This window comes from Ovis aries, chromosome 3, assembly GCF_016772045.2.
Source record: "Ovis aries strain OAR_USU_Benz2616 breed Rambouillet chromosome 3, ARS-UI_Ramb_v3.0, whole genome shotgun sequence".
NCBI classification, from domain to species: Eukaryota; Metazoa; Chordata; class Mammalia; order Artiodactyla; family Bovidae; genus Ovis; species Ovis aries.
Window position 1 is genome coordinate 76,954,064 of NC_056056.1, and position 23,654 is coordinate 76,977,717.

General features: G+C 40.0%; 1 protein-coding gene and 1 non-coding gene across 2 annotated transcripts in view; both read right to left on the reverse strand.

Moving 5' to 3' along the window:
- MSH2 (mutS homolog 2) overlaps positions 1–23,654 on the reverse strand; it is an 85,823-nt gene that overhangs the window by 33,305 nt on the left and 28,864 nt on the right. Inside the window, exon 8 of the mRNA XM_015094394.4 lies at positions 3,797–3,906. Within this exon, the coding sequence (XP_014949880.3) occupies positions 3,797–3,906 (110 nt within the window). The remainder of the gene's footprint in view (positions 1–3,796; positions 3,907–23,654) is intronic.
- On the reverse strand, positions 19,357–19,463 carry LOC114114154 (U6 spliceosomal RNA). The gene has a single exon (XR_003588993.1). It is a non-coding gene; the product is annotated as a U6 spliceosomal RNA (small nuclear RNA).

Consider the following 23,654-nt stretch of genomic DNA (forward strand, 5'->3'; position numbering starts at 1 on the left):
CCTAAAGGAAATCAGTCCCAAATATTCATTGGAAGCAGCACTTTGGCCACCTGATGCAAAGAACTGACTCATTAGCAAAGACCCTGATGCTGGGAAAGATTGAAAGCAGGAGGAGAGGGGGACGACAGAGGATGAGATGGTTAAATGGCATCACCGACTCAATGCACATGAGTTTGAGTAAATTCCAGGAGTTGGTGATGGACAGGGAGGCCTGGCATGCTGTAGCCCATGGGGTCGCAAAGAGTAGGACGCAACTGAACTGAACTGAACCAAGAACTTCCAGATGTTTAAGCTGGATTTAGAAAAGGCAGAGGAACCAGAGATGAAATTGCCAATATCCGCTGGATCATAGAAAAAAGAATTTCAGAAAAACATCTACTTCTGTTTCACTGACTACGCTAAAGCTTCTGACAGTGTGGACCACAACAAACAGTAGAAAATTTTTAAAGAGATGGGAATACCAGACCACCTTATCTGCCTCCTGCGAAACCTGTGTGCAGGTCAAGAAGCAACAGACAGAACCAGACATGGAACAATGGACTGGTCCAAAATTGGGAAAGGAATATGTCAAGGCTGTATATTGTCATCTTGCTTATTTAACTTACATGTTAGAGAACATCATGCGAAATGCCAGGCTGGAGGAAGCACAAGCTGGAATCAAGACTGCTGGGAGAAAAATCAAGAACTTCGGACAGGCAGGTGACACCACCTTTATGACAGAAAGCGAAGAACTAAAGAGCCTCCTGATCAAAGTGAAAGAGGAGAGTGAAAAAGCTGGCTTAATACTCAACATTCAAAAAACTAAGATCATGGCATCTGGTCCCATCACTTCATGGCAAACAGATGGGGAGACAATGGAAACAATGACAGACTTTATTTTCTTGGGCTCCAAAATCACTGCAGATGGTGACTGCGGCCATGAAATTAAAAGACACTCGCTCCTTGGAAGAAAAGCCTAGACAAACCTAGACAATGTATTAAAAGGCAAAGACAATACTTTGCCAAGGTCCTATTATAGTCAAAGCTATGGTTTTACCAGTAGTCATGTATGGATGTGAAAGCTGAACCATAAAGAAGACTGAGCGCTAAAGAACTGATGCTTTTGAATTTCTGAACTGCGGTGCTGGAGAAGACTCTTAGTCCCTTGGACTGCAAGGAGATCCAACCAGTCAATCCTAAAGGAAATCAATGCTGAGGCTGAAGTTCCAATACTTTGGCTACTTGATGTGAAGAGCCAACTCACTGGAAAAGCCCTTGATGCTGGGAAAGACTGAAGGCAGGAGGAGAAGGGGATGACAGAGAAGATGGTGGGATGGCATCACCGACTCGATAGACATGAGTTTGAGCCAGCTCTGGGAAATGGTGAAGGACAGAGAAGCCCGGAGTACTGCAGTCCATGTTGTTGCAAAGAGTCAGACACCACGGACAGACTGAACGGCAACACACAGTGAACCTAAGACAAGTTTTTCTTCCCCAACAAAGTTAACTACTTAATATTCCATCTTCAGATCTAAAAACTGGGACTTGTTTGATAGCAATGAAATTAGGACAAATGACCTCTCTTTTTCCAGTCTATATCCAGTTATTGCACTGTTTTCCTTTCTGACTCACTCCTTCCAGACGTTTATAAAATCTTTAAATGCTCTTCCGGCAGCATCATTCAAGAACTGACACTGACTACTATTTTACAGTCACAGCAAATTCAAGTTTAACAGGTATGTGTCAAGTATTTCAGATCAAAGTAAAAAATTCTTAATCCACAATAAGGCAAATATAATGGAGCCGAAAAAAGAACACCAGCTATTAACACTGTTCATCTGAAAAGAGGGAAGGAGAAAGATCAAAGATGGTAATTTTTGCCTTTGTATTTCCCTGTATCATTTTGTTTCCCTTGTTCTAATATTATGTGTTCCATTTATAAGGAGGAAAACATCAAATAAAGAAAAGCATTTTACACATTTGTATCCTGGTACTTTAAATATCTTTCTGGAAAACTATCCTCAAGAACACTAACCCCCAAATAAATGGAAAAGATTGCCCTGTCACTAAGAAATCATTCCAGAAAAGAAGCATTTATGCCTACACAGACACATATACAAACACACACAGTCTCACACACTCACGTGCTCCTAAAATCCAAAGATTTTAGACATCTGGATACTGATGTCCCCTTTTCCCCCACAGCTAAGGATGTGGCCTCACCTATGACTGGGGAGAGTTGGATATTTGTAAACATTCCTTTAAATGAAAGAAAATAAATGTGTAGATCTTGATGATCAACAACACTCTGACTAAAACAGAGAGATGGGAAAGCAAGAACTGAACTTTTCCGTGTCATTATAGATGTTTCCACACTTGAAAAAACCTTGAGGTCAGGCAAAGCTCTGCTGAAATACTACAATTGATTCTGCCCTTTGTGGCCACCTTTATTAGAAACTTCTAAGCCACTACCTCCATGCATTAAAAATATGTGGGTCTCAAACTTAAGCATGTATCAGACTCACCTGGTGGGCTTGTTAAAACATAAAACAGACTGCTAGGCTCCCAATGATCTAAAAATTGTGTACCTAAAATCATTCCACTAAAAGTGATATTACAGAGGAAACAAGAACTAAAACACAAGTCTTCCTGAACAATGGATGAAAATGATGCAAGTTTTCTAACTGTTTAACCTACAAGTAAATGGAAAAGACTGCCCTATTACTGACAAAATAGTACCAGAAAAGAAGCATTTATACCTATACACACACACACTCCTTCTCTTTCGCTTCTAAAATCTAAAAAGCATAGAGTAAATGTGGTTTAGTATTTTAAATCTCAGTTAATTATCCAAGAAAAAATTAAATCAGCATCACATCTGTCACGTGTTAACTCCAGTTAATTTAGTTATTAAGAAGAATGCAAAGAATCTATCATTTAATGAGAATAATGCAAGCACATATTCTTTACCAACTGAGCTGTTCAATCTCCTTGCAGTTCCTTCGACTGCAAGCTGAAGCTCCAATACTTTGGCCACCTGATGCGAAGAACTGACTCATTTGAAAAAACCCTGATGCTGGGAAAGACTGAAGGCAGGAAGAGAAGGGGACGACAGAGGATGAGATGGTTGGATGGCATCACCAATTTGATGGACATGAACTTGAGTAAGTTCCAGGAGTTGGTGATGGACAGGGAAGCCTGGCATGCTGCTGTCCATGGGGTTGCAGAGAGTCAGACAAGACTGAGAGACTGAACTGAACTGAAGCATGTATTCCTTGCATGATCACGTTTAACAGGAAATTCAGTGTAGAAAAATTTCACACTATTAGTATGCAGAGTCATGGTTAACTTCTCAGTATATAATGACTACTACAGATACATTCACTCTTTACCTCCTCCCCCAAAGACCTTCCCTATGTGGAAATAAACAAGAGAAGCTGACATCTCTTATTTTCCATATTTACCTCTATACCCTGTCCCTTTTCAACGATTATAACTTTCCTTTTTTCTTGGAATTAAAACTCAGCTTGCAAATGTGAAATCTTTTATTTATGAAATTTCCTTTAAACAGGGCACTTATGCCCAATATTCACTTCCTCTGTTAACCTTTCTTAATTTTTATCCACTGAAATGATTTTTATTAAAAAAATACATTTTAAAAACCTTTTCTCATCACTCATTCTTACATCCACTGCCTCAAAAGTGCCCTGCAAGTGCTACAATTCAACACTAATAAGAGAAATCTGGAGGAGTTTTCTGATGTGCCTTTGCTTTTAAAAATTATTTTGGTGCCTGTTTTAAAGAGTATATTGCATACCTGTTCCATATCTAAAGTTGTTTCTATCATTTCTTGAAACTTGGAGAAGTCAGAACGAAGATCAATAAGAGGAGTCACAAAAACTGCCAGCAACAATGCCTGATGTTTTCCTAAAAGAAAAAGAAAAGTAAATAAGTAGGTCCTATTTTTAAAAATGCAAAACTACAAATCATAAAAATCTGATTATAATGAGCAGCGTTTGATCCCAAAAAGCACAAACTGTGCAGCAGATCTCTGAAGTTACTACTTAGTAGGATACCTTAATTCAAACGTGTTTAGGACTTATATGGAAAGGGAGATGGTCTGGCACTCACAACTCTCTACTAATAAAACTGCCTCCCCCACAAGTCTGTGAGTGAGTGAGTCAAAGTCTCTCAGTCCTGTCTGACTCTGCGACTCCATGGACTGTAGAGTCCATGGGATTCTCTAGGCCAGAATACTGGAGTGGATAGCCTTTCCCTTCTCCAGGAAATCTTCCCAACCCAGGGATTGAGCCAAGGTCTCCTGCATGGAAGATGGATTCTTTACCAACTGAGCCCCAAGGGAAGCCCCCACAAGTCTGTAATCTCCTTCATAAGCAGTGCTATATACAGAAACGAGACATTAGTTACAACCAAATGAACTGTGTTTCCTTGCAGATTTAACAATCCCAAGTCAACGTTATTAAAATCAAGTATCTCTAACTTACCTTATAAATCCCTAATTTCCATTAGCAATACAGTGTTCCAATTAACAGCGGCTAAATCAAGTCACGTATTTACACTGGAACTTTGCTTGATGTTGTTTAAGAGCACATGCTGGGGAACCCTGTGAGGAGGAGTAAGTGAAGCAACAGGATCTACAGCTTGAAAGGCCTGAGTAGACAGCTGGGAGCCAAGCCCTGCTCTCACACTTACTGGCTCTGTGACCTGAAGCCACCTTTTCCTTCTCTATCGCAACGGAAGTAGTAACAGCAGCTACCCAGGAGATGCAAGAGTAAGACCACCACACACAACGCTTAGTATATACAGTACCTGAGACTTAATACTGCATTTTACTCCAAAGCAGTAGTTACCAGCCTTCACAGAAGTAGGGGAAGCTCTTGGGAAGATGATGAAAAAGCTACGATGGCAGTCCAACAATTATGAGAATTCATTTATTATTATTAACCACAACAGTCTCTAGACATATTTAGAAAATAGTACATATGTGTGAACCATTATTTAGACAGTCTATAAACAACACTTTGCCCACATAATGTCTGTTGTGCTACAATGTCTGGTTCTTCAGTCTGAATCAGCTCACAGGCGATGGGTTAAGAGGGGAATGGTGGCAGCAAAACATGGTGCTAGCACAGATTCACAAATGATTTCTCCTCCAGACCACCAATGTTTTGAAGAGATCAAGGGCAAGCTTTCCCACAATTAAAGAGGAAGCTTGGCAACAGCTACGTGACCTCAGAGTAGCTGGCTTAACCATTATACTTTCTACTACGTTAAGATATGTAGAAAGGCTGAATATACATGAAGAGTACAAAAACATCTGCCGGTGTTTAAAAAAATTTTTTTTTCTAACTGAATTGTATATTCCCTGGTACAGATTTTTAACTTTGTTGAAACTGACCTTTATTTGAAGTAAATGCCCCTGAAGGGCACCTCAAAGGAGGGAAAAAAAGAGTCCCAAACGTAAAAGCTTCAAGTCACTTAATGCTGATATTGGGTACAAATGCAATGGAGATTAATGTAGGCTACTATTTTTACTTAATTTTTACTGGAGTATAGTTGTTTTACACTAGGCTTCTGTTTTTATTAAAGTTTGTTAACACTTTTGTTAGCAATCTTTTAAAATTTTCCATATATTTTGAGGTCTACCTTATCACTATCTTTTCTGTTAAGTTCTTTTCTACCACATGACTTTGAAGAAGGTTCAGGTTTCCCGAAAAAACACAAGCAGTATCACTGTAACAACACCTGTACAAACTTCAGAATATGTCCTCTAGTCCCTCACACACAGGCCCACTTGCTGTAGCTCTTCTCAGAGTTAATGTCCCTTCTCTGCTCGCTTGCTCCCTATACTGCAAGCCCTAACTAGCATCTTTTTAAATAAATTAATTGATATCAGAGTATAATTGCTTTACAATGTTAAGTTAGTTTCTGTTGTACAGCAAAACGGATCAGTTACACACATGTATATATCCCCTCTTTTTTTGGATTTCCTCCCCATTTAGCTCATCCCAGAGCACCGAGTTCCCTGTGCTATATAATATATTCTCGTTAGTAATCTACTTTAAATACAGTTGTGTATATATGTCAATCCCAATCTACCAACTCATCCCACCCTGCCCTGAGCCTCCTTGATAACCATGAGTTTGTTTTCTACATTTGTGACTCTACTTCTGCTCTGCAAGTAAGTTCATCAGTACCACTTTTCTAGATTTCACATATAAGTGATATTATACAATACTTTTCTTTCTCTTTCTGACTTACTTCACTCTATATGACAATCTCTAGGTCCATCGATATCACTGCAAATGGAATTATTTTATTCCTTTTCATGGCTGTAATACTCCACCGTGTCTCAGCTTTTCTATCTATTGGCTGCACCACATGGCTAGGGAGATATTAGTTCCCTGACCAGGGATCAAACCTGGGCCCTCGGCAGGAAAAAGCTCAGAATCCTAACCACTTGACTGCCAAGGAATTCCCTAGCATCCTGAATTCCTTTCCCTACTTGTAATTTGTACTGAGCCCTTTTAGTTGCCAATTTCAGCTGGTTTCCCCCCTCTCCCAACTGGTTAAGGGTTTAACTAAAAAATAACAGCTCTATTGAGATATGATTCATATACCAAACAATTCTTCATTTTGATGTATACAATTCAATGGTTTTCAGTATATTCACAGATTTATGCAATCACAACCACAATCATTTTTCAAACTGTCACTGCTCTCAAAAGAAACAAGGAACCCTGTACCCATTAGCATTAACTTACAATTTTCCTCCAAACCCCTGCCACCCCTTCAAGCCTAGGCAACCACTACTCCATGCTATGGATTTGTTTCTTCTGGTCTTTTCATATAAAAGGATATTACACTGTGACTGCCTTTTTTCACTTTGCATAATGCTTTCCAGGTTCATCCATGTTGTATCATGCATCAGTACTTCATTCCTTTTGACTGAGGAACAATATTCAATTGTATGGATATGCCACATTTTATTTATTCATTCATCAACTGATGGGCACCATTAAGCTTTTCGATATACTCCATTTTCAGCTCTACATGATCTATCCTAGGGTCTTAAACAAAGGTCCACAGATCCTTGAATTCAAGGTACTACATACACAAAGAGAAATTAATCTCATCTTCATTTTCTATAACCTCTAACTGGAATCAAGCATTTTCTTCCAATGGTAATGTAAGTAATAAAATCACAGTAGTATTATCAGTACCTTCCAACGTTAATAGAAGTAATAAATCACATAGTATTACTGTCTTTGTAATCAACTAAAATTCCAAGCATTTTCATATCACAGTTTTTGGAGATAACTAGATAACTTTAAGTAACATTTAAACTAATTAGTTCAAAGTAGAACTTCACCCAAACCATGTTTTTTAATGCAGTAATAAAAAGCACATATTTCTCAAGAATATTTTATATTTTGATAAGTGTGTTTCAATATAAGTGGCTTCCTATTTAACCCTACCTGTTTTATTTTATGCATTTAAAAACATTATTCTGAGAAGTGGTTCACAGGCTTTACTGGAAGTCAAAAGGGTCCAAGCATAAAAAATGTTAAGAACCTCAGAAAGGCCTCACCTTCTAATAGTGCCCTGATTCTTCATCTCTATGGTTGACAACCCTAGCTTCTCTTCACTCCTTCAACAAGTCAAGCTGTAGGCACTTATACTAGCTACCCCTACTAGCCTCCCCTATATCTTAACAATCAGCTCTCTGTCATCATTTGAGACTTACCTGAGACAGCAAATCCATGGAGAGGCCATCTTCAACCACCATATCTAGTGTCTTCCTGGCCTAGCCAAGTTATTCTATCACATGAAAATATTATGCTTTCTTTGTTGCACTTATTACTATTTGAAGTTCTTGCTCGTTTATTTATCTGTCTTTACTCTTCCACAGTTACAGAACCTTCATTAAGAGAGACTTTATCTGTCATATCTGCTACTGTACTTCCCAGAACAATGCCCAGCACAAAGCAGGCAACTGACAACCATCCGCTCAATCAATGACTTTATGAAGGGAGCAAAGGATGAAGAAGCAATCAGTCACTGGTCATTAGTTCTGATAGGAGAAGGCAATGGCACCCCACTCCAGTACTCTTGCCTGGAAAATCCCATGGATGGAGGAGCCTAGTAGGCTGCAGTCCATGGGGTCTCTAAGTTGGACATGACTGAGCAACTTCACTTTCACTTTTCACTTTCATGCATTGGAGAAGGAAATGGCAACCCACTCCAGTGTTCTTGCCTGGAGAATCCCAGGGACGGGGGAGCCTGGTGGGCTACCGTCTATGGGGCTGCACAGAGTCGGACACGACTGAAGCCGACTTAGCAGCAGCAGCAGCAGTTCTGATACACGCAATACTCATCTAGCAAGGATAACAAAGATCACACAGGGAAATAATTCTTAGCTTCTTAAATGTAAAAAAATGTGGAATGTCTTAAGTAATCAAATTCAATGTTTCTAAGAACTCCAGTTTGTCAGTCCCTAAAGATTCATTCAAGTCATAACTCCTTAAAGATTTCGTTTTCAAGAATGCAGCTACATATTCAATGGAGAAAAGACAGCCTTCAATAAAACAGTCCTGGGGAGGCTGGATATTCACAAGAATGAAACTAGACCCTTAAGTGCACCACTCACAAAAGTTAACTCAAAATAGATTAAACACTTAAACAGGATAAGACCTGAAAACACCAAACTTCCAAAAGAAAACATGGGGGGGAACCTCCTTGACATGGGTCTTGGCAATGATTTTTTGGATAGAACACCCAAAGCACAAGTAATAAAATTAAAAATAAGCAAGAGGGACTACATCAAACCAAAAAGCTCCTGCATAATAAAAGAAACAATCAACAAATGAAAAGGCAACCTATGGAAGGAGAGAAAATATCTGCAAACCATTTACCTGATAAGGCATTAATACCCAAAATAGATAAAGAACTAACACAACTCAACAGCAAAAAGAAAACCCAATTAATCCTATTTAAAAATGGGCCAAAGTCATGAATAGACATTTCACTAAAGTAGATACATGAATGGCCAACAGGTACATGAAGAGAAGCTCAAAATTAGGGAAATGAAAATTAAAACCACAATGAGATAACACTTCAGGCTCATTAATTAGAATGGCCATCATCAAAAAGACAAGAGATAACAAAGAACAAAGGTAAGGATGAGAGAAAAAGGAACATTTTGAGCACTCTTGGTTGAGATTGTAAACTGGTGCAGCCACTATGTAAAACAGTATGGAGGAGCCTCAAAAGTTAAAAACAGAACTACCGTGGGACTTCCCTCATGGTCCAGTGGCTAAGACTCCGAGCTCCTAATGCAGTGGGGCCCGGGTTCGATCCTTGGGCAGGAAATGAGATCCCACATGTCTCAAATAAGACACAGTACAGCCAAATAAATAAAAATTAAATTTAAAAACAAAACAAAACAAAACAAAACAGAACTACCATATGAGCTAGCAATTTCACTCCTGGGAATATAACCAAAGCAAACAAAAACACTGATTCGAAAAGATATGTGCACCTCCATGTTTGAAGCAGCATTATTCACAATAACCAATATACGGAAACAACCTAAGTATCTGCCAATGGACAAAGGGTTAAAGAAAATGTGATTACATATACACACACATACACAGAACTATTATTCTACCATTAAAAAACAAAACAAGGAAATACTGCCATTCAGTATGAATGGACCTTGACGGCATTATGCTAAGTGAGATGAGTCAGAAAAAGACCGACACTCAGTGACCTCACTTATCTGTGAAATCTTAAAACAACAACAACAAAACTAATGCATAGATAAAGGGATCAGATTTGTGGCTGGGAGGAGAGGAAAACTGGAGGAAGGAGGTCCAAAGGCACAAACTTCTAGATACAAGATAATTAAACAGTATGGATATAATGTACAGCACGATGACTATAGTTTACACTGCTATATGATGTATATGAAAACTATTAAGGAGTAGGTAAATCCTAAGAGTCCTCATCACAAGGAAAAATTTTAGAAGAGTGTGGTTGTGTGTCTCAGAAACTGCTGCAATGTTTAGGTCAATATGCCTAAGTACTTACATTTCTGTAACAACCCAAACAAAGCATAATTTAATCTCTATCAAATATTTCATCACCAATTACTATGATAAAAATTACAACAAATTTCAGGATACACTGAAAGCTCCTAAGTTTATCAAGAGAAAGTGGTTCATAAAGATGTACTCTGGAATCATTGGGCTTCCCTGGTGGCTCAGAGGTTAAAGCGTCTGCCTGCAATGCAGAAGACCTGGGTTCGATCCCTGGGTCGGGAAGATTCCCCTGGAGAAGGAAATGGCAACCCACTCCAGTATTCTTGCCTGGAGAATCCCATGGACGGAGGAACCTGATGGGCTATAGTCCACGGGGTCGCAAAGAGTCGGACACAACTGAGCGACTTCACTTTCACTTTCTGGAATCATACCCAAGTTCAGTTCAGTTCAGTTCAGTTGCTCAGTCGTGTCCGACTCTTTGCGACCCCATGAATCGCAGCACGCCAGGCCTCCCTGTCCATCACCAACTCCTGGAGTTCACTCAAGACTCACGTCCATCGAGACAGTGATGTCGGCCACCCAGCCATCTCATCCTCTGTCGTCCCCTTCTTCCTCCTGCCCCCAATCCCTCCCAGCATCACAGTCTTTTCCAATGAGTCAACTCTTCACATGAGGTGGCCAAAGTACTGGAGTTTCAGCTTTAGCATCAGTCCTTCCAAAGAAATCCCAGGGCTGATCTCCTTCAGAATGGACTGGTTGGATCTCCTTGCAGTCCAACGGACCCTCAAGAGTCTTCTCCAACACTACAGTTCAAAAGCATCAATTCTTCGGCACTCAGCCTTCTTCACAGTCCAACTCTCACATCCATACATGACGACAGGAAAAACCATAGCCTTGACTAGACGGACCTTAGTCGGCAAAGTAATGTCTCCGCTTTTGAATATGCTCTCTAGGTTGGTCATAACTTTCCTTCCAAGGAGTAAGCGGCTTTTAATTTCATGGCTGCAGTCACCATCTGCAGTGATTTTGGAGCCCAAAAAATTAAAGTCTGACACTGTTTCCCCATCTATTTCCCATGAAGTGATGGAACCAGATGCCATATTCTTCGTTTTCTGAATGTTGAGCTTTAAGCCACCTTTTTCACTCTCCTCTTTCACTTTCATCAAGAGGCTTTTTAGCTCCTCTTCACTTTCTGCCATAAGGGTGGTGGTCATCTGCATATCTGAGGTTATTGATATTTCTCCCAGCAATCGTGATTCCAGCTTGTGCTTCTTCCAGTCCAGCGTTTCTCATGATGTACTCTGCATATAAGTTAAATAAGCAGGGTGACAATATACAGCCTTGATGTACTCCTTTTCCTATTTCGAACCAGTCTGTTGTTCCATGTCCAGTTCTAACTGCTGCTTCCTGACCTGCATATAGATTTCTCAAGAGGCAGGTCAGGTGGTCTGTATTCCCATCTCTCTCAGAATTTTCCAGTTTATTGTGATCCACACAAAGGCTTTGGCATAGTCAATAAAGCAGAAATAGGTGTTTTTCTGGAACTCTCTTGCTTTTTCCATGATCCAGCGGATGTTGGCAATTTGATCTCTGGTTCCTCTGCCTTTTCTAAAACCAGCTTGAACATCAGGGAGTTCATGGTTCACCTATTGCTGAAGTCTGGCTTGGAGAATTTTGAGCATTACTTTACTAGCATGTGAGATGAGTACAATCGTGTGGTAGTTTGAGCATTCTTTTGCATTGCCTTTCTTTGGGATTGGAATGAAAACTGACCTTTTCCAGTCCTGTGGCCACTGCTGAGTTTTCCAAACTTGCTGGCATATTGAGTGCAGCACTTTCACAGCATCATCTTTCAGGATTCGAAACAGCTCAACTGGAATCCCATCACCTCCACTAGCTTTGTTCGTAGTGATGCTTTCTAAGGCCCACTTGACTTCACATTCTAAGATGTCTGGCTCTAGATTAGTGATCACATCATCGTGATTATCTGGGTCATGAAGATCTCTTTTGCACAGTTCTTCCGTGTATTCTTGCCACCTCTTCTTAATATCTTCTGCTTCTGTTAGGTCCAGACCATTTCTGTCCTTTATCGAGCCCATCTTTGCATGAAATGTTCCCTTGGTATCTCTAATTTTCTTGAAGAGATCTCTAGTCTTTCCCATTCTGTTGTTTTCCTCTATTTCTTTGCATTGATCACTGAAGAAGGCTTTCTTCATACCCAAGCCAGCTTCTAAATCTAAATCTTAACTGGTGTATTAACACCAGTTCTGGGACTTTTCTCCATCTCGCCTATGTTCACGCCACTGATTGACAGAAATACTAAGGAGACAATCCTTAGTGAATTTAGAGAAGTTAATTTTCAGGGGAAAATTAATTTCAGTTAATTTTCCCTGGCATTTCAGTGGTTAGGACTCAGGGCTTCCATTGAACCCAGGGCCTGGATCAATCCCTGTCCAGGAACAAGGATCTCATAAGTCAGATGGCATGGCCAAAACAAAAAAAAGTTAATTTTCTATTAGGAAAAACACTAATGAAAACTACTTTGACATGTGCATTGCCCCAAAATAAAATGTTGGTACTTTTCTGATAAACTCATTACAAAGGATGACAAGCAAGGATAATAACAACAGGGAAATACAGGAAGGTTTTGAAAACAAAACCAGGACAGGAGCATACCCAAAGGTAGGAACAAGGTTGGCTTACCCCAAGAAATGACTGTAAAGATGAAAATCCAAGATGAAGAGAACAGGGCTTCCCTGGCAGTTCAGTGATAAAAGAATCCACCTGCCAATGCCGGGTTTGATCCCTGACCTGGGAGAATCCCACATGACAAGGAGCAACTAAGCCTGTGTGCCGCAACTACTGAGCCTGTGCTCTAGAGCCCAGGGAGCCGAAGCTACTGAAGCCCTCTCACTCCAGAGTCCGTTCTCCACAAGAGAAGCCATGTACCAAAATGAAGAGTAAGCCCCCATTGCCACAACTAGAGAAAAGACGCCACCACAGCAACGAAGACCTAGCACAGCCAAAAGCAGAAAAATTATTTTTAAAAAAGGTTTAGAGTACATTTGAAAAAAAAAGATGGAGAGAACAAAGCCAAGTGAGACAAGAGGGGGAAGATGTCTGAATCTAAAGGAATAGTACAAAGGCTGATGACTGTGCAGTGTATGTCAGGTCCAGAGGATGTTCAAGTTCACGTGAATAGACAAAAAACAAATGCAATTTGTGTTTTCAAATTGCAGACCTTTATCCAACATAAAATTTAAAAATCTTAGCATTTTTCAAAGGGAAAAAAAAAGTCAAAGTACACTCTCTTTGTTTCAAGTTTTATATATTATTTCAGTTAATACTATTTATTACATAATAATTTCAGTTTTTATAGACACTGCATACAGTGTCTATGTGTTGTTAAAAACAAGACAACGGGCCCCAAATGGAGTTGCTTATACTAAGTCGCAGGTCATCAAATCAAGGCTTCCTTAATTATAGTTTCGTCTCTCCCAGAAATGGAATTTTAAGCCAGTCAATCGGCAATCACCTGATCAGCACCAGTTATATAATGTGCTTGATAGGCCCCTACAATCCTCCTAAAGAAAATAAACCTTACCATAACCTGCTAGCTGTTTTGCCAAAATTAACTTGTTTCTGCTCCCTTCTGCCTATGCAAGTCTTTCATTTTGTACAGATGGAGGTCTTTTCTATCTTCTGCCCAGTTTTTGAATTGTTGAATAAAGCCAGTAAGCTCTTTAAAATTTACTCAGTTGAATTTTGTTTCTGAACAGTGCACAGACACACCCACAGGAGTGCACTAAGTCAAATGAAAATGTGTATCTTACCGTGAAAAGTGGAAGTGTTAGTTGCTCAGTTGTGTCCAACTCTTTGCAACCCATGGACTGTAGCCCACCAGGCTCCTCTGTCCATGGGATTTCCCAAGCAAGAATACTGGAGTGGGCTGCCATTTCCTTCTCCAACCTTACTTTGAGTCATAGTCAAAAAGTGTAAGAAACACCGGCAATGAGTACTAGCAGAGAAAGGAAAGACAGAGACAGGCAGAGCCAACAAGCTATGAGGGGTCGACTCATACTCCAATCCTATAGCCGGTGAAAAACCCCCGAAGGGCTAATGACATTTATATTTTTACATATAAATATATTTACATATTAAGAAAGACAGCTGGCTGAAGCAGATAATGGATTAGAGAGTGCTAAGGCAAAAGACAGCAAAAACATTAGAAGGCTGACAGTAGTTCAGGGAAGAAAGGATTATAGCCTGGACTAGGAAGTGTCAGACTTTATTTTTGGGGGCTCCAAAATCACTGCAGATGGTGACTGCAGCCATGAAATTAAAAGCCGCTTACTCCTTGGAAGGAAAGTTATGACCAACCTAGAGAGCATATTCAAAAGCAGAGACATTACTTTGCCAACAAAGGTCCATCTAGTCAAGGCTATGGTTTTTCCAGTAGTCATGTATGGATGTGAGAGCTGGACTGTGAAGAAAGCTGAGCGCCGAAGAATTGATGCTTTTGAACTGTGGTGTTGGTGAAGACTCTTGAGAGTCCCTTGGACTGAAAGGAGATCCAATCAGTCCATTCTAAAGGAGATCAGTCCTGGGTGTTCTTTGGAAGGAATGATGCTAAAGCTGAAACTCCAGTACTTTGGCCACCTCATGTGAAGAGTTGACTCATTGGAAAAGACTCTGATGCTGGGAGGGATTGGGGGCAGGAGGAGAAGGGGATGACAGAGGATGAGATGGCTGGATGGCATCACCGACTCGATGGACGTGAGTTTGAATGAACTCTGGGAGATGGTGATGGACAGGGAGGCCTGGCGTGCTGTGATTCATGGGGTCACAAGAGTTGGACACAACTGAGTGACTGAACGGAACTGAACTGAGGGAGCTGGCGGTGGGATGGAGAGGTGTCTGAGGTGAAGAATACATATGATGCGATACCAACAGGACTTGGTAACTGAGTGAATGCAACGAGAGAGGGGCAAGAGGCAAGGCTTAGGCTGCTGGGCAGATGACTGGGGCCATTTTACAGAGAGAACACCAAAGAAGAGTTTAAAGAGAAGAATTCACAGTAGACACTGAAACATGGGCCCTTATGGGAAATCCTCAGTCAGAATTCCCATTCAGTGATAATCAGTGGTCTGACGAGCAGTGGCTCACTTTAGTCTGACCATGACTTCCCCAGCTCATCAGCTCATCAGCCCACCATTCTGCACTATTTATCTGTAACCTGCCAGGCCCCTTTAAGCACCTATGCTTGCATTGCCTGGTCTTATCCACCACAGGCAGATGCCAACCACACCACAGGCCCCCAGCTTCCTAGATCAGTGTGTGGCAAAGTTGAGGCTGCTAGGTAAACTGGCTGCAGTTGAACCAAAATTGTTGGTAAACATCTTTCTCAAATCATTTACATCTTATTAAATGTAACTAAGAAATAATTGGAAATGGCTGGCAAAATGATTAAGAAAAAGACACTAAGATGTTCTAATCAAGTTAAATGAAAGTAACACTAAAATCAAAATGAACTATAGCGAAGTTTCGGATAACATATGAGGTGCTTCTTTACACGTGTCCTCCTGACACTGACACTAACTTTAAGACCAGAAAAAGCAACCTAAAGTCTAAATTAATTATAAAGTTAGTATTAGGGACTTCCCTGGTGGTCCAGTGGATACGAATCTACCTGCCAACACAGGAACATGGGTTCAATCTCTGTTCCTGGAAGATGCCACATGCTGTGGAGCAACTAGGTCCGTGTGCCGTAACTACGGAGCCCACATGCTGCCACTGCTGAAGCCTGCACACCTAGAGCCTGTGCTCAGTGGCAAGAGAAGCCACTGCATGAGAAGCCTGCTGCATGGCAATGACGAGCAGCCCCCTCTCGCAGCAACTAGAGAGAGCCCACGTAACAGAAACAAAGATCAGCCAAAAAACAAATTAAATAAAGAAAAATAATAAAGTTAGTATTAGCATTCTTGTTCCAGTAAATATTTTGGTATATGGTAATAAAAAGACATGAGTTTCAACTAACAAAGATTTTAAAATTTATTCTATGCCCACCTTCCCATGACTAATTTAACATAATTTTCTCATCTTTTTAATTCCAGTTTAGAAGTTTTATTAAGTACAATTAAACTTTATCTCACCCTTAAATATATTTATGAAATGGATTTAAAAATTCATATAAGTGGAAAAAAGGTTGGCAAGATGCTGCTAATTAAAGTTTACAGTATTCACACAAATATGAGGTTGGAGTCAAAATATTACCAAATTAGTAAAGAAACCAAGAGTTGAAGTGCAGTGAATCACAGTAAACAAAATAATTCGATCACTGTGAGTAACAGCCTTCAGCACAAGGGCATCTCTGTTATTCCTTCACTGCCAACAGTCACCCTATTAGTTTTTTTTGTTTTATGAAGTATAGTTGATTTACAATGCTGTGTTAATTTCTGCTGAACAGCAAAGTGACTCAGTCATACATATATATACTTTTCCTCATATTCTTTCCCAGTATGGTTTATCACAAGACATTTTTGACCTCTTTTCCTCCCTCATCACCCTTGCCCTCTCCTACTTTTCAGGTCCTCTGGTCATGTCATCCTCTTTGCTAATCACAGCCACCTGTCCCCATTCCTTTATTTGCAAGTAATTCGTTCTCTGACAATATCCATTGTTTCCTTTTATTACTACTGTCATTTTGACAAAATAGTAATTTTCTTTCCTACGCTGACTTTCTCTTCTGATTTCACTGATTAGTTATGAGTATCATTTCACACTGTGCTAGTCTCTGTAACAGAAAATAAATGCTGGTCTCTGCCGCTGGTTCCTGGTAGAGTTCCTAAAACCCTTGTAATTTCCTAGTGAGAAGAGCAATAGGAGCATCTCATATTCTAATAAGGTGACCTGAGGTGGGCTGCTCACCAGGAAGACCAAGCCATGATTAGGAGTTTGGAATGTTTGGCTCTAACCCCAACTCCTGTCATCCAAGGAGGGGAGAGCAGCTGGAAATGGAGTTAATAATTGATCGTGGCTACATGAGGAGGCCTTCCAAATCCCAATAGTGGGGGGGAAGGGGCCAGAGAACGTTCAGGTGGGCAAGTACATCTATACCAGAATGACATGCTCCCACCTCAAAGGACAAGTGCCTATGTTTAGGAACCTCCCAGACTTGTCATATCTCTTCATTTGGCTGTTCATCTGCATCCTTTATCAGTAAGTATAACCAAGTATTTCCCTGAGTTCTGTGAGCTGCTCAAGCAAATTAACCCCCAAGGGAGGGGTGGTCATTGGGACCACTTGGTCAGAAGCACAGGTGATACCTGGGTTTTAGACTGGGTGGAGAGGTTGGAGGCCATCTTGTGGGATTGAGCCCTTAACCTGTGGGATCTGATGCTATCTCTAGGGGATCGTGTCAGGATTGAGTTAAATCGCAATTAATTGTAGTCAGTCAGTGTCACAGAAGTTACTTGGGGGGGTGTGTGTGGGGGGGGGGGCCTCCACACATTTGGTGACCAGAGCGTCACTAATGAAATTTCTGAGTGTTGCATTTTGACCTCTTTTATCTTGTAAACTGGTTTTAATTAAAAAGTTTTGCATAGGGATGCATATGTCACATTATAACAAAACTGGCTATATGGAAAAGTGTAACAATATATTGGTGGGATAAAAATGTACTAACTGTACTCTTAATTAAAAAAAATAGTACCAATTTTATAATAGTAAAAATAGTACCAACTGTCAGTTGCTATTAGTTAACCTCTGTTTGATATTATATTTTAAATATTAAAAGCTATTTATTATTTTAAAATATTTATAACATATAAATTATATTTAGCTAATACCTACTGTATTTTAAAGTTCTACGAAATTATTATGCATAAACTTAAAGGTTTGAGTACCTTTCTGGTATTCCCCCCACCCCAACTCTGGTGTTTTGTTTTTCTATTAGTAAATTCCTGAAACTATTTTTCACTAGGCTCTGCATTTTTTTTAATAATAAAAGTAATAATGTAAAAATGTCAACTTCCAATCTAACTCTAGAAGAAAAACCTGTTAATTTTTTTTAATCCCTCTAGACTTTTGCCCTCTTGTCTGCATTTGAATGGCAAATAATTATACTTTGACAAGTTATTTTTCCAGGAAGGCTTTACTGATTTATAGTTTTAGCCACAAGATGTACAAGAAAATTTCTCTGCATCCTCACCAACACTGTTTGCTTTTTATTATGATGATCAGTTAGTGTATTTTGGTGACTGAAAGAATAGAAATGCAGAGATAATATGAATATTGACTCAAGAATGTGAAAGCTTTTATCATTGAAGATAAGACTGAAGATAGTCAAGGTAGTGATCTAAGTAGCAATGGGAAGACAAGAAAGAAGACATTTAAATTATACTCTAATAAAAGATAAGATGAGAAAATTGCTATAGGAACTGATGTGTGAGAGGAAGGAAAAAATAATCTTAAGGGGTTACGACTGCAAAGGAAAACTCAGTGTCCCCTGTTTTCCTTCCCATCTGTGAGTCTTCCTCCTCTGTCTCCTTTACACACACTAGTTCATTTCTGGTCACCAACTGCGTGGAGGTTCCTGCCATACCAAGCGATTTTCTCTGACACTAACTGGGTAAGTCAACTATACTTCCATAAAGAAATAAAGAAAAAATTTATTAAAAAATTTTTTCTTAATGATAGGAACAACTGCACAGTTTTGATAGGAACTATATAAACACTACAATAAATAATGCATTTACCTCACAAAAGACAAAGTTTGCTTCTTGAGATGGACTTCCAAAAGGCTGCAGCTCGTGAGTTATTGTGAAATGGTGAGTCATCTAAACTGGAGCACAAAGTTGTAACACCCGACACGAGTAAGTGTGGCTCACGACACACAGGTGAACTGAGATCACAGATGTCTGAAGGGTGGGAGTGTGTGTGAGTGTGCGTTTTGCATATTCCTACACTGCTCAGTTCAGCTGGGTGCCAATCTTTTGCATTCACCTAGTGTTTCCCACAGACAAAAATGTATATAAGCACTGTAAAATTCACATTATGCTCAATTATTCCCTAATACACGAACTTCATTAGAACAAGTCTTCACTGTCAAAGCACGTGTTAAACAGAACTAACCTTCTATAATTTTGTTTAAAGAATGAAACAACATATACCAAAATATTAATAATGATTACCTCTGGATGGTAGAATAATTACTACAGAGTTTACCTTGCTTTAAAAACTGATAAAAACCAAATTTAAAGAAAATATCTCCGAAACACAAAAACCAGCCAGATCTTTTTTGTTGTTGTTGTTCTTTTATATGGAACGCTTCACGAATTTGCGTGCCATCCTTGCGCAGGGGCCATGCTAATCTTCTCTGTATCGTTCCAATTTTAGTATATGTGCTGCTGAAGCGAGCACCCAGCCAGATCTTAAACTACTTTTATATAAACCTAAGGTTTAAAAAGTGCTACATTAGTAAACCAGATTCCTTTTCAGAAATGCCAACTAAATTGCTTTCATATTCTTATCTCCCATTTAGAAGGAAGCTAAGCAATCAGGTTAAAAGGAGGGATTATTATTAAACTAACTTACTGTGCCTCCTGAAAAATCTGTATGCAGGTCAAGAAACACAGTTAGAACTGGACATGGAACAACAGATTGGTTCCAAATTGGGAAAGGATTATGTCAAGGCTATATATCGTCACCCTGATTATTTAACTTACATGCAGAGTACATCATGAGGAATGCTGGGCTGGATGAAGCACAAGCTGGAATCAAGATTGTTGGGAGAAATATCAATAACCTCAGATATACAGATGACACCACCTTTGTGCCAGAAGGTGAAGAGGAACTAAAGAGCCTCTTGATAAAGGTTAAAGAGGAGAGTGAAAAAGCTGGCTTAAAACTCAACATTCAGAAAACTAAGATCATGGAATTTGGTCCCATCACTTCATTGCAAATAGATGGAGAAAAAATGGAAACAGTGAGACTTTATTTTGTGGGGCTCCAAAATCACTGCAGATGGTGACTGCAGCCATGAAATTAAAGATGCTTGCTTGCCGGGAGCCAGCATGGGCCATCCCACCCAGGACAAGGTCATGTGGAAGAGAACTGTTAAGCAAGGCTTCCAGACTCAAGGGGCTCCCTAGACCAGCTCGAGCATCTACCCCAAAACCAGAATCTGTCGGTCTTACTATTTTGTGCCTTTCACCAACTCTCCTGACATACAGGGGGCTCAACTTAGGGCTCTAGCTAATAAGTCTCCTGGACATGAGAGGAAAATTTCAATTCAAACCCCCTCTGTTAGCATTCTGGCTTGCTTGGCAAGTTTATCCAGACTCTTGCAGCTACGCATATGATTGTTCACAGCCTCCCAACTGTGAGAGGCACGGGAAGCCTATAACATAGAGCCTTTCAAATAGTTAAAAGTTATTAGAGTAGTGCTGGTGTAGGATTTCATTATTGGGCCAATGCTTGTTGCTAAGTTCCCATATCTCTTATCCACTGTGCACCTAGGAGTGCATTAGTTAACATAGTTGGAATGTAAGAAAAACAAGCAGTAGCCTTGAATTTAACCACATCAGACCTTTGAGCTAATTGGTTCTTTCTTTCTTGTAACTCACTGCACCTTTGCTCTGCAAGAAATGTAACTGTTTAGCATTTTCTGAGGCTGACATAGATTAGAAATATAAAGAAAAAATACTTTGAGGGAAAATAAGTTTTCTGGTTGATAAAGCAGCCTTTATCAAAAGAGGGTCATAAAATGTTCACAGGCCTTCAAGGCCAGAAGATAATGTACACAGCATCATTTGTGGGAAAGGTTTGCAGAAAAAATCCTGATTTCGATAAGGGCAAAACTGCTGGAATGTTTGGGCTGACTCTGTATGACCTTGCATCTTTCATTTCCCTCTATGTACAAGCTAAGGTATAAAAGTCCCTTCTGAAAATAAAGTAATTGGGCTCGCTCGAAGAAGCTTGGTCACCCTGTGTCTCTTTCCTTTCTTTCTTTCTCTTACTCTCTTTTTCAGGCTGATCCCTTGGAGCACAGAGGCTCCCTGCATTCACTTATCTGCCCAGGTTTCTAAGACCTGAACAGGAAGATGTTCTGTGTCTTCACTCCCTCGGGAGACTGGGAGGGCACCTATGGCCTCCGTGAACAGGGCAAGCTCCTTGTCTCGGGGCTTTATTGGCTTTCTATGTAAACCAAGGAATATCAGCCTCTTTCTCTCCTCTATTCCTCTCTCATTCATTCATTCATTCATTTGCCAACGCCGTTTCTCCTTCGGGTTCCCCTGGATCCTGCGGGGGCTGGACCCTAGCACTTGCTCCTTGGAAGAAAAGCTATGACCAACCTAGACAGCATAGTAAAAAGCAGAGACATTACTTTGCCAACAAAGGTCCATCTAGTCAAAGCTATGGTTTGTCCAGTAGTCATGCATGGATGTGACAGTTGGTCTATAAAGAAAGCTGAGCACCAAAGAATTGATGCTTTTGAACTGTGGTGCTGAAGAAGACTCTTGAGAGTCCCATGGACAGCAAAGAGATCAGTCATGAATATTCACTGGAAGGACTGATGCCGAAGCTGAAATTCTAATACTCTGGCCACCTGATGTGAAGAACTGATGCTGGGAAAGATTGCAGGTGGGAGAAGGGGATGACAGAGGATGAGATGGTTGGGTGGCATCACTGACTCAATGGACATGAGTTTGCGTAAACTCTGGGAGTTGGTGATGGACAGGGAGGCCTGGCGTGCTGCAGTCCATGGGGCGGCCAAGAGTCAGACACAAATGAACAACTGAATTGAACTATGTCATTTAGGGTTAAAAAGCAATGGAGATAAGCAGAAGGTGCTATGGAAACCAGAATAATGAGGGCAGAGGAGGCTGCATAGAAAGAGTGAGGTTTGAGCTCAATCTTAAATATTAGTGGAGTCCATCACATAGACCAGGTAGTAAAGTGCAATAAAGACAAAGTAAAAACGTGCAGAAAAGCATGTGTCACCAGAGCAGTCTGGAGAAACAATCTAGTGAGCAGAGCGGTGCTGCGAGGGAGAATGAGGGAGCCTGACTGAGCAGCAGCAGCCCGGCCAGGTGCAGGAATGGAGCTGCTTCTGGAAGGCTACAGGAAGCAAAGCAACGTGTTCAGAACCAAAAGGGAAGAAATGACACGATCAGACATGCTAAAAAAAGATTACTACGGGTTCACTGAGGAGGAGGTACAGACCAGGGGAAGGAAAATAGCACATGTAAGGTTTTCAATTTGGACGTGGACAGGGGCAAGAGTTACAAACCTCAGTATGACACTGTTACAATAAAGTTCATCAATAAAGTAATCTTGATACTTACAGTTGTTTTAAGCACTCTCAGAAAATTTGCTCCAAAAGCAGAATACCATTGTTTTAGGTTGTGCCTCAGCTTTTTAAAAAAACTGTATTCAAGTTTAGTTGACTTACAGTATTGCGCTAATTTCTGTTGTACTACCAAATGGCTCAGTTATACATATTTTTTCACATTCCTCTGCATTATGGTTTACCACAAGATACTGAATATACTTCCCTGTACTATACAGTAGGATCTTGTTTTTTATCTATTCCATATATACTTTGCATCTGCTATCCCCAAATGCCCGATCCTTCCCTCCCCCTTCCCCCCCCTCCTGGCAACCACAGGTCTGCCGTCTATGAGTCTGTTTCTGTCTCACAGCTATGATCATTTGTGTCGTACTTTACATTCCATATATAAATGATATCATAAGGTATTTGTCTTCCTCTTTTGACTTTATTTAGTATGATAATCTCTGGATCCATCCATGTTGTAAATGTGTGCCTCAACTTTTTAATTTTAAAAGATACGAGGAATAACAGAGGCCAAGTATACTTTTAAAATAGCCTTTTCTTTTTCAAAGAGGAGAAAGATAATTTAGAGTAGAGCTTTCATCACTCAATGCAAATCTACTTTCTAAACTGTTGCTGCCCTCTGCTGTCTCTGAGTTTATTTTCGTTTTTTCCAGGAATAACATTAAAATAACATTAAACCTAAAGTTAGTCAAAACTAAAACATCACACGATGGCAGAACTTACTCAATTTCTAGTAATATACAAATATATCTTTTTAAAACTTTTAATGAGTTTACTTTTAAAGACAGCATATTTGATTTTTCCTCATAAATTAGCCTGTTTTGGCTTTCTCCATGAAATCAGTAGGCTAACAAGCTATACTGAACTCTGCAAAATGCCATTCTACTGTGTGTTTTAAGAAACTCATGAGAGGCACATGAAAAGATGCTCAACACTGCTAATCATCAGAAAAATACAAATCAAAACCACAATGAGACATCACCTCACACCTGTCAGAATGGCTATCATCAAAAAGACCACAAATAAATTATTGGCGAGGCTGTAGAGAAAAGGGAACCCTTGTACTGTGGGAATGTAAATGGGTGTAGCCACTGTGAAAAACAGTATTATCAGAGAACTGAGAACCCACATGCCACCGAGCATCAAAAGACCCTCTTGACACAGCAAAGATCCCGTAGGCTGCAACCAAGACCTAATGCAGCCAAATAAGCATATTTAACAACAAAAGAAAGAAAGAAGCTAGAGACAGCCAA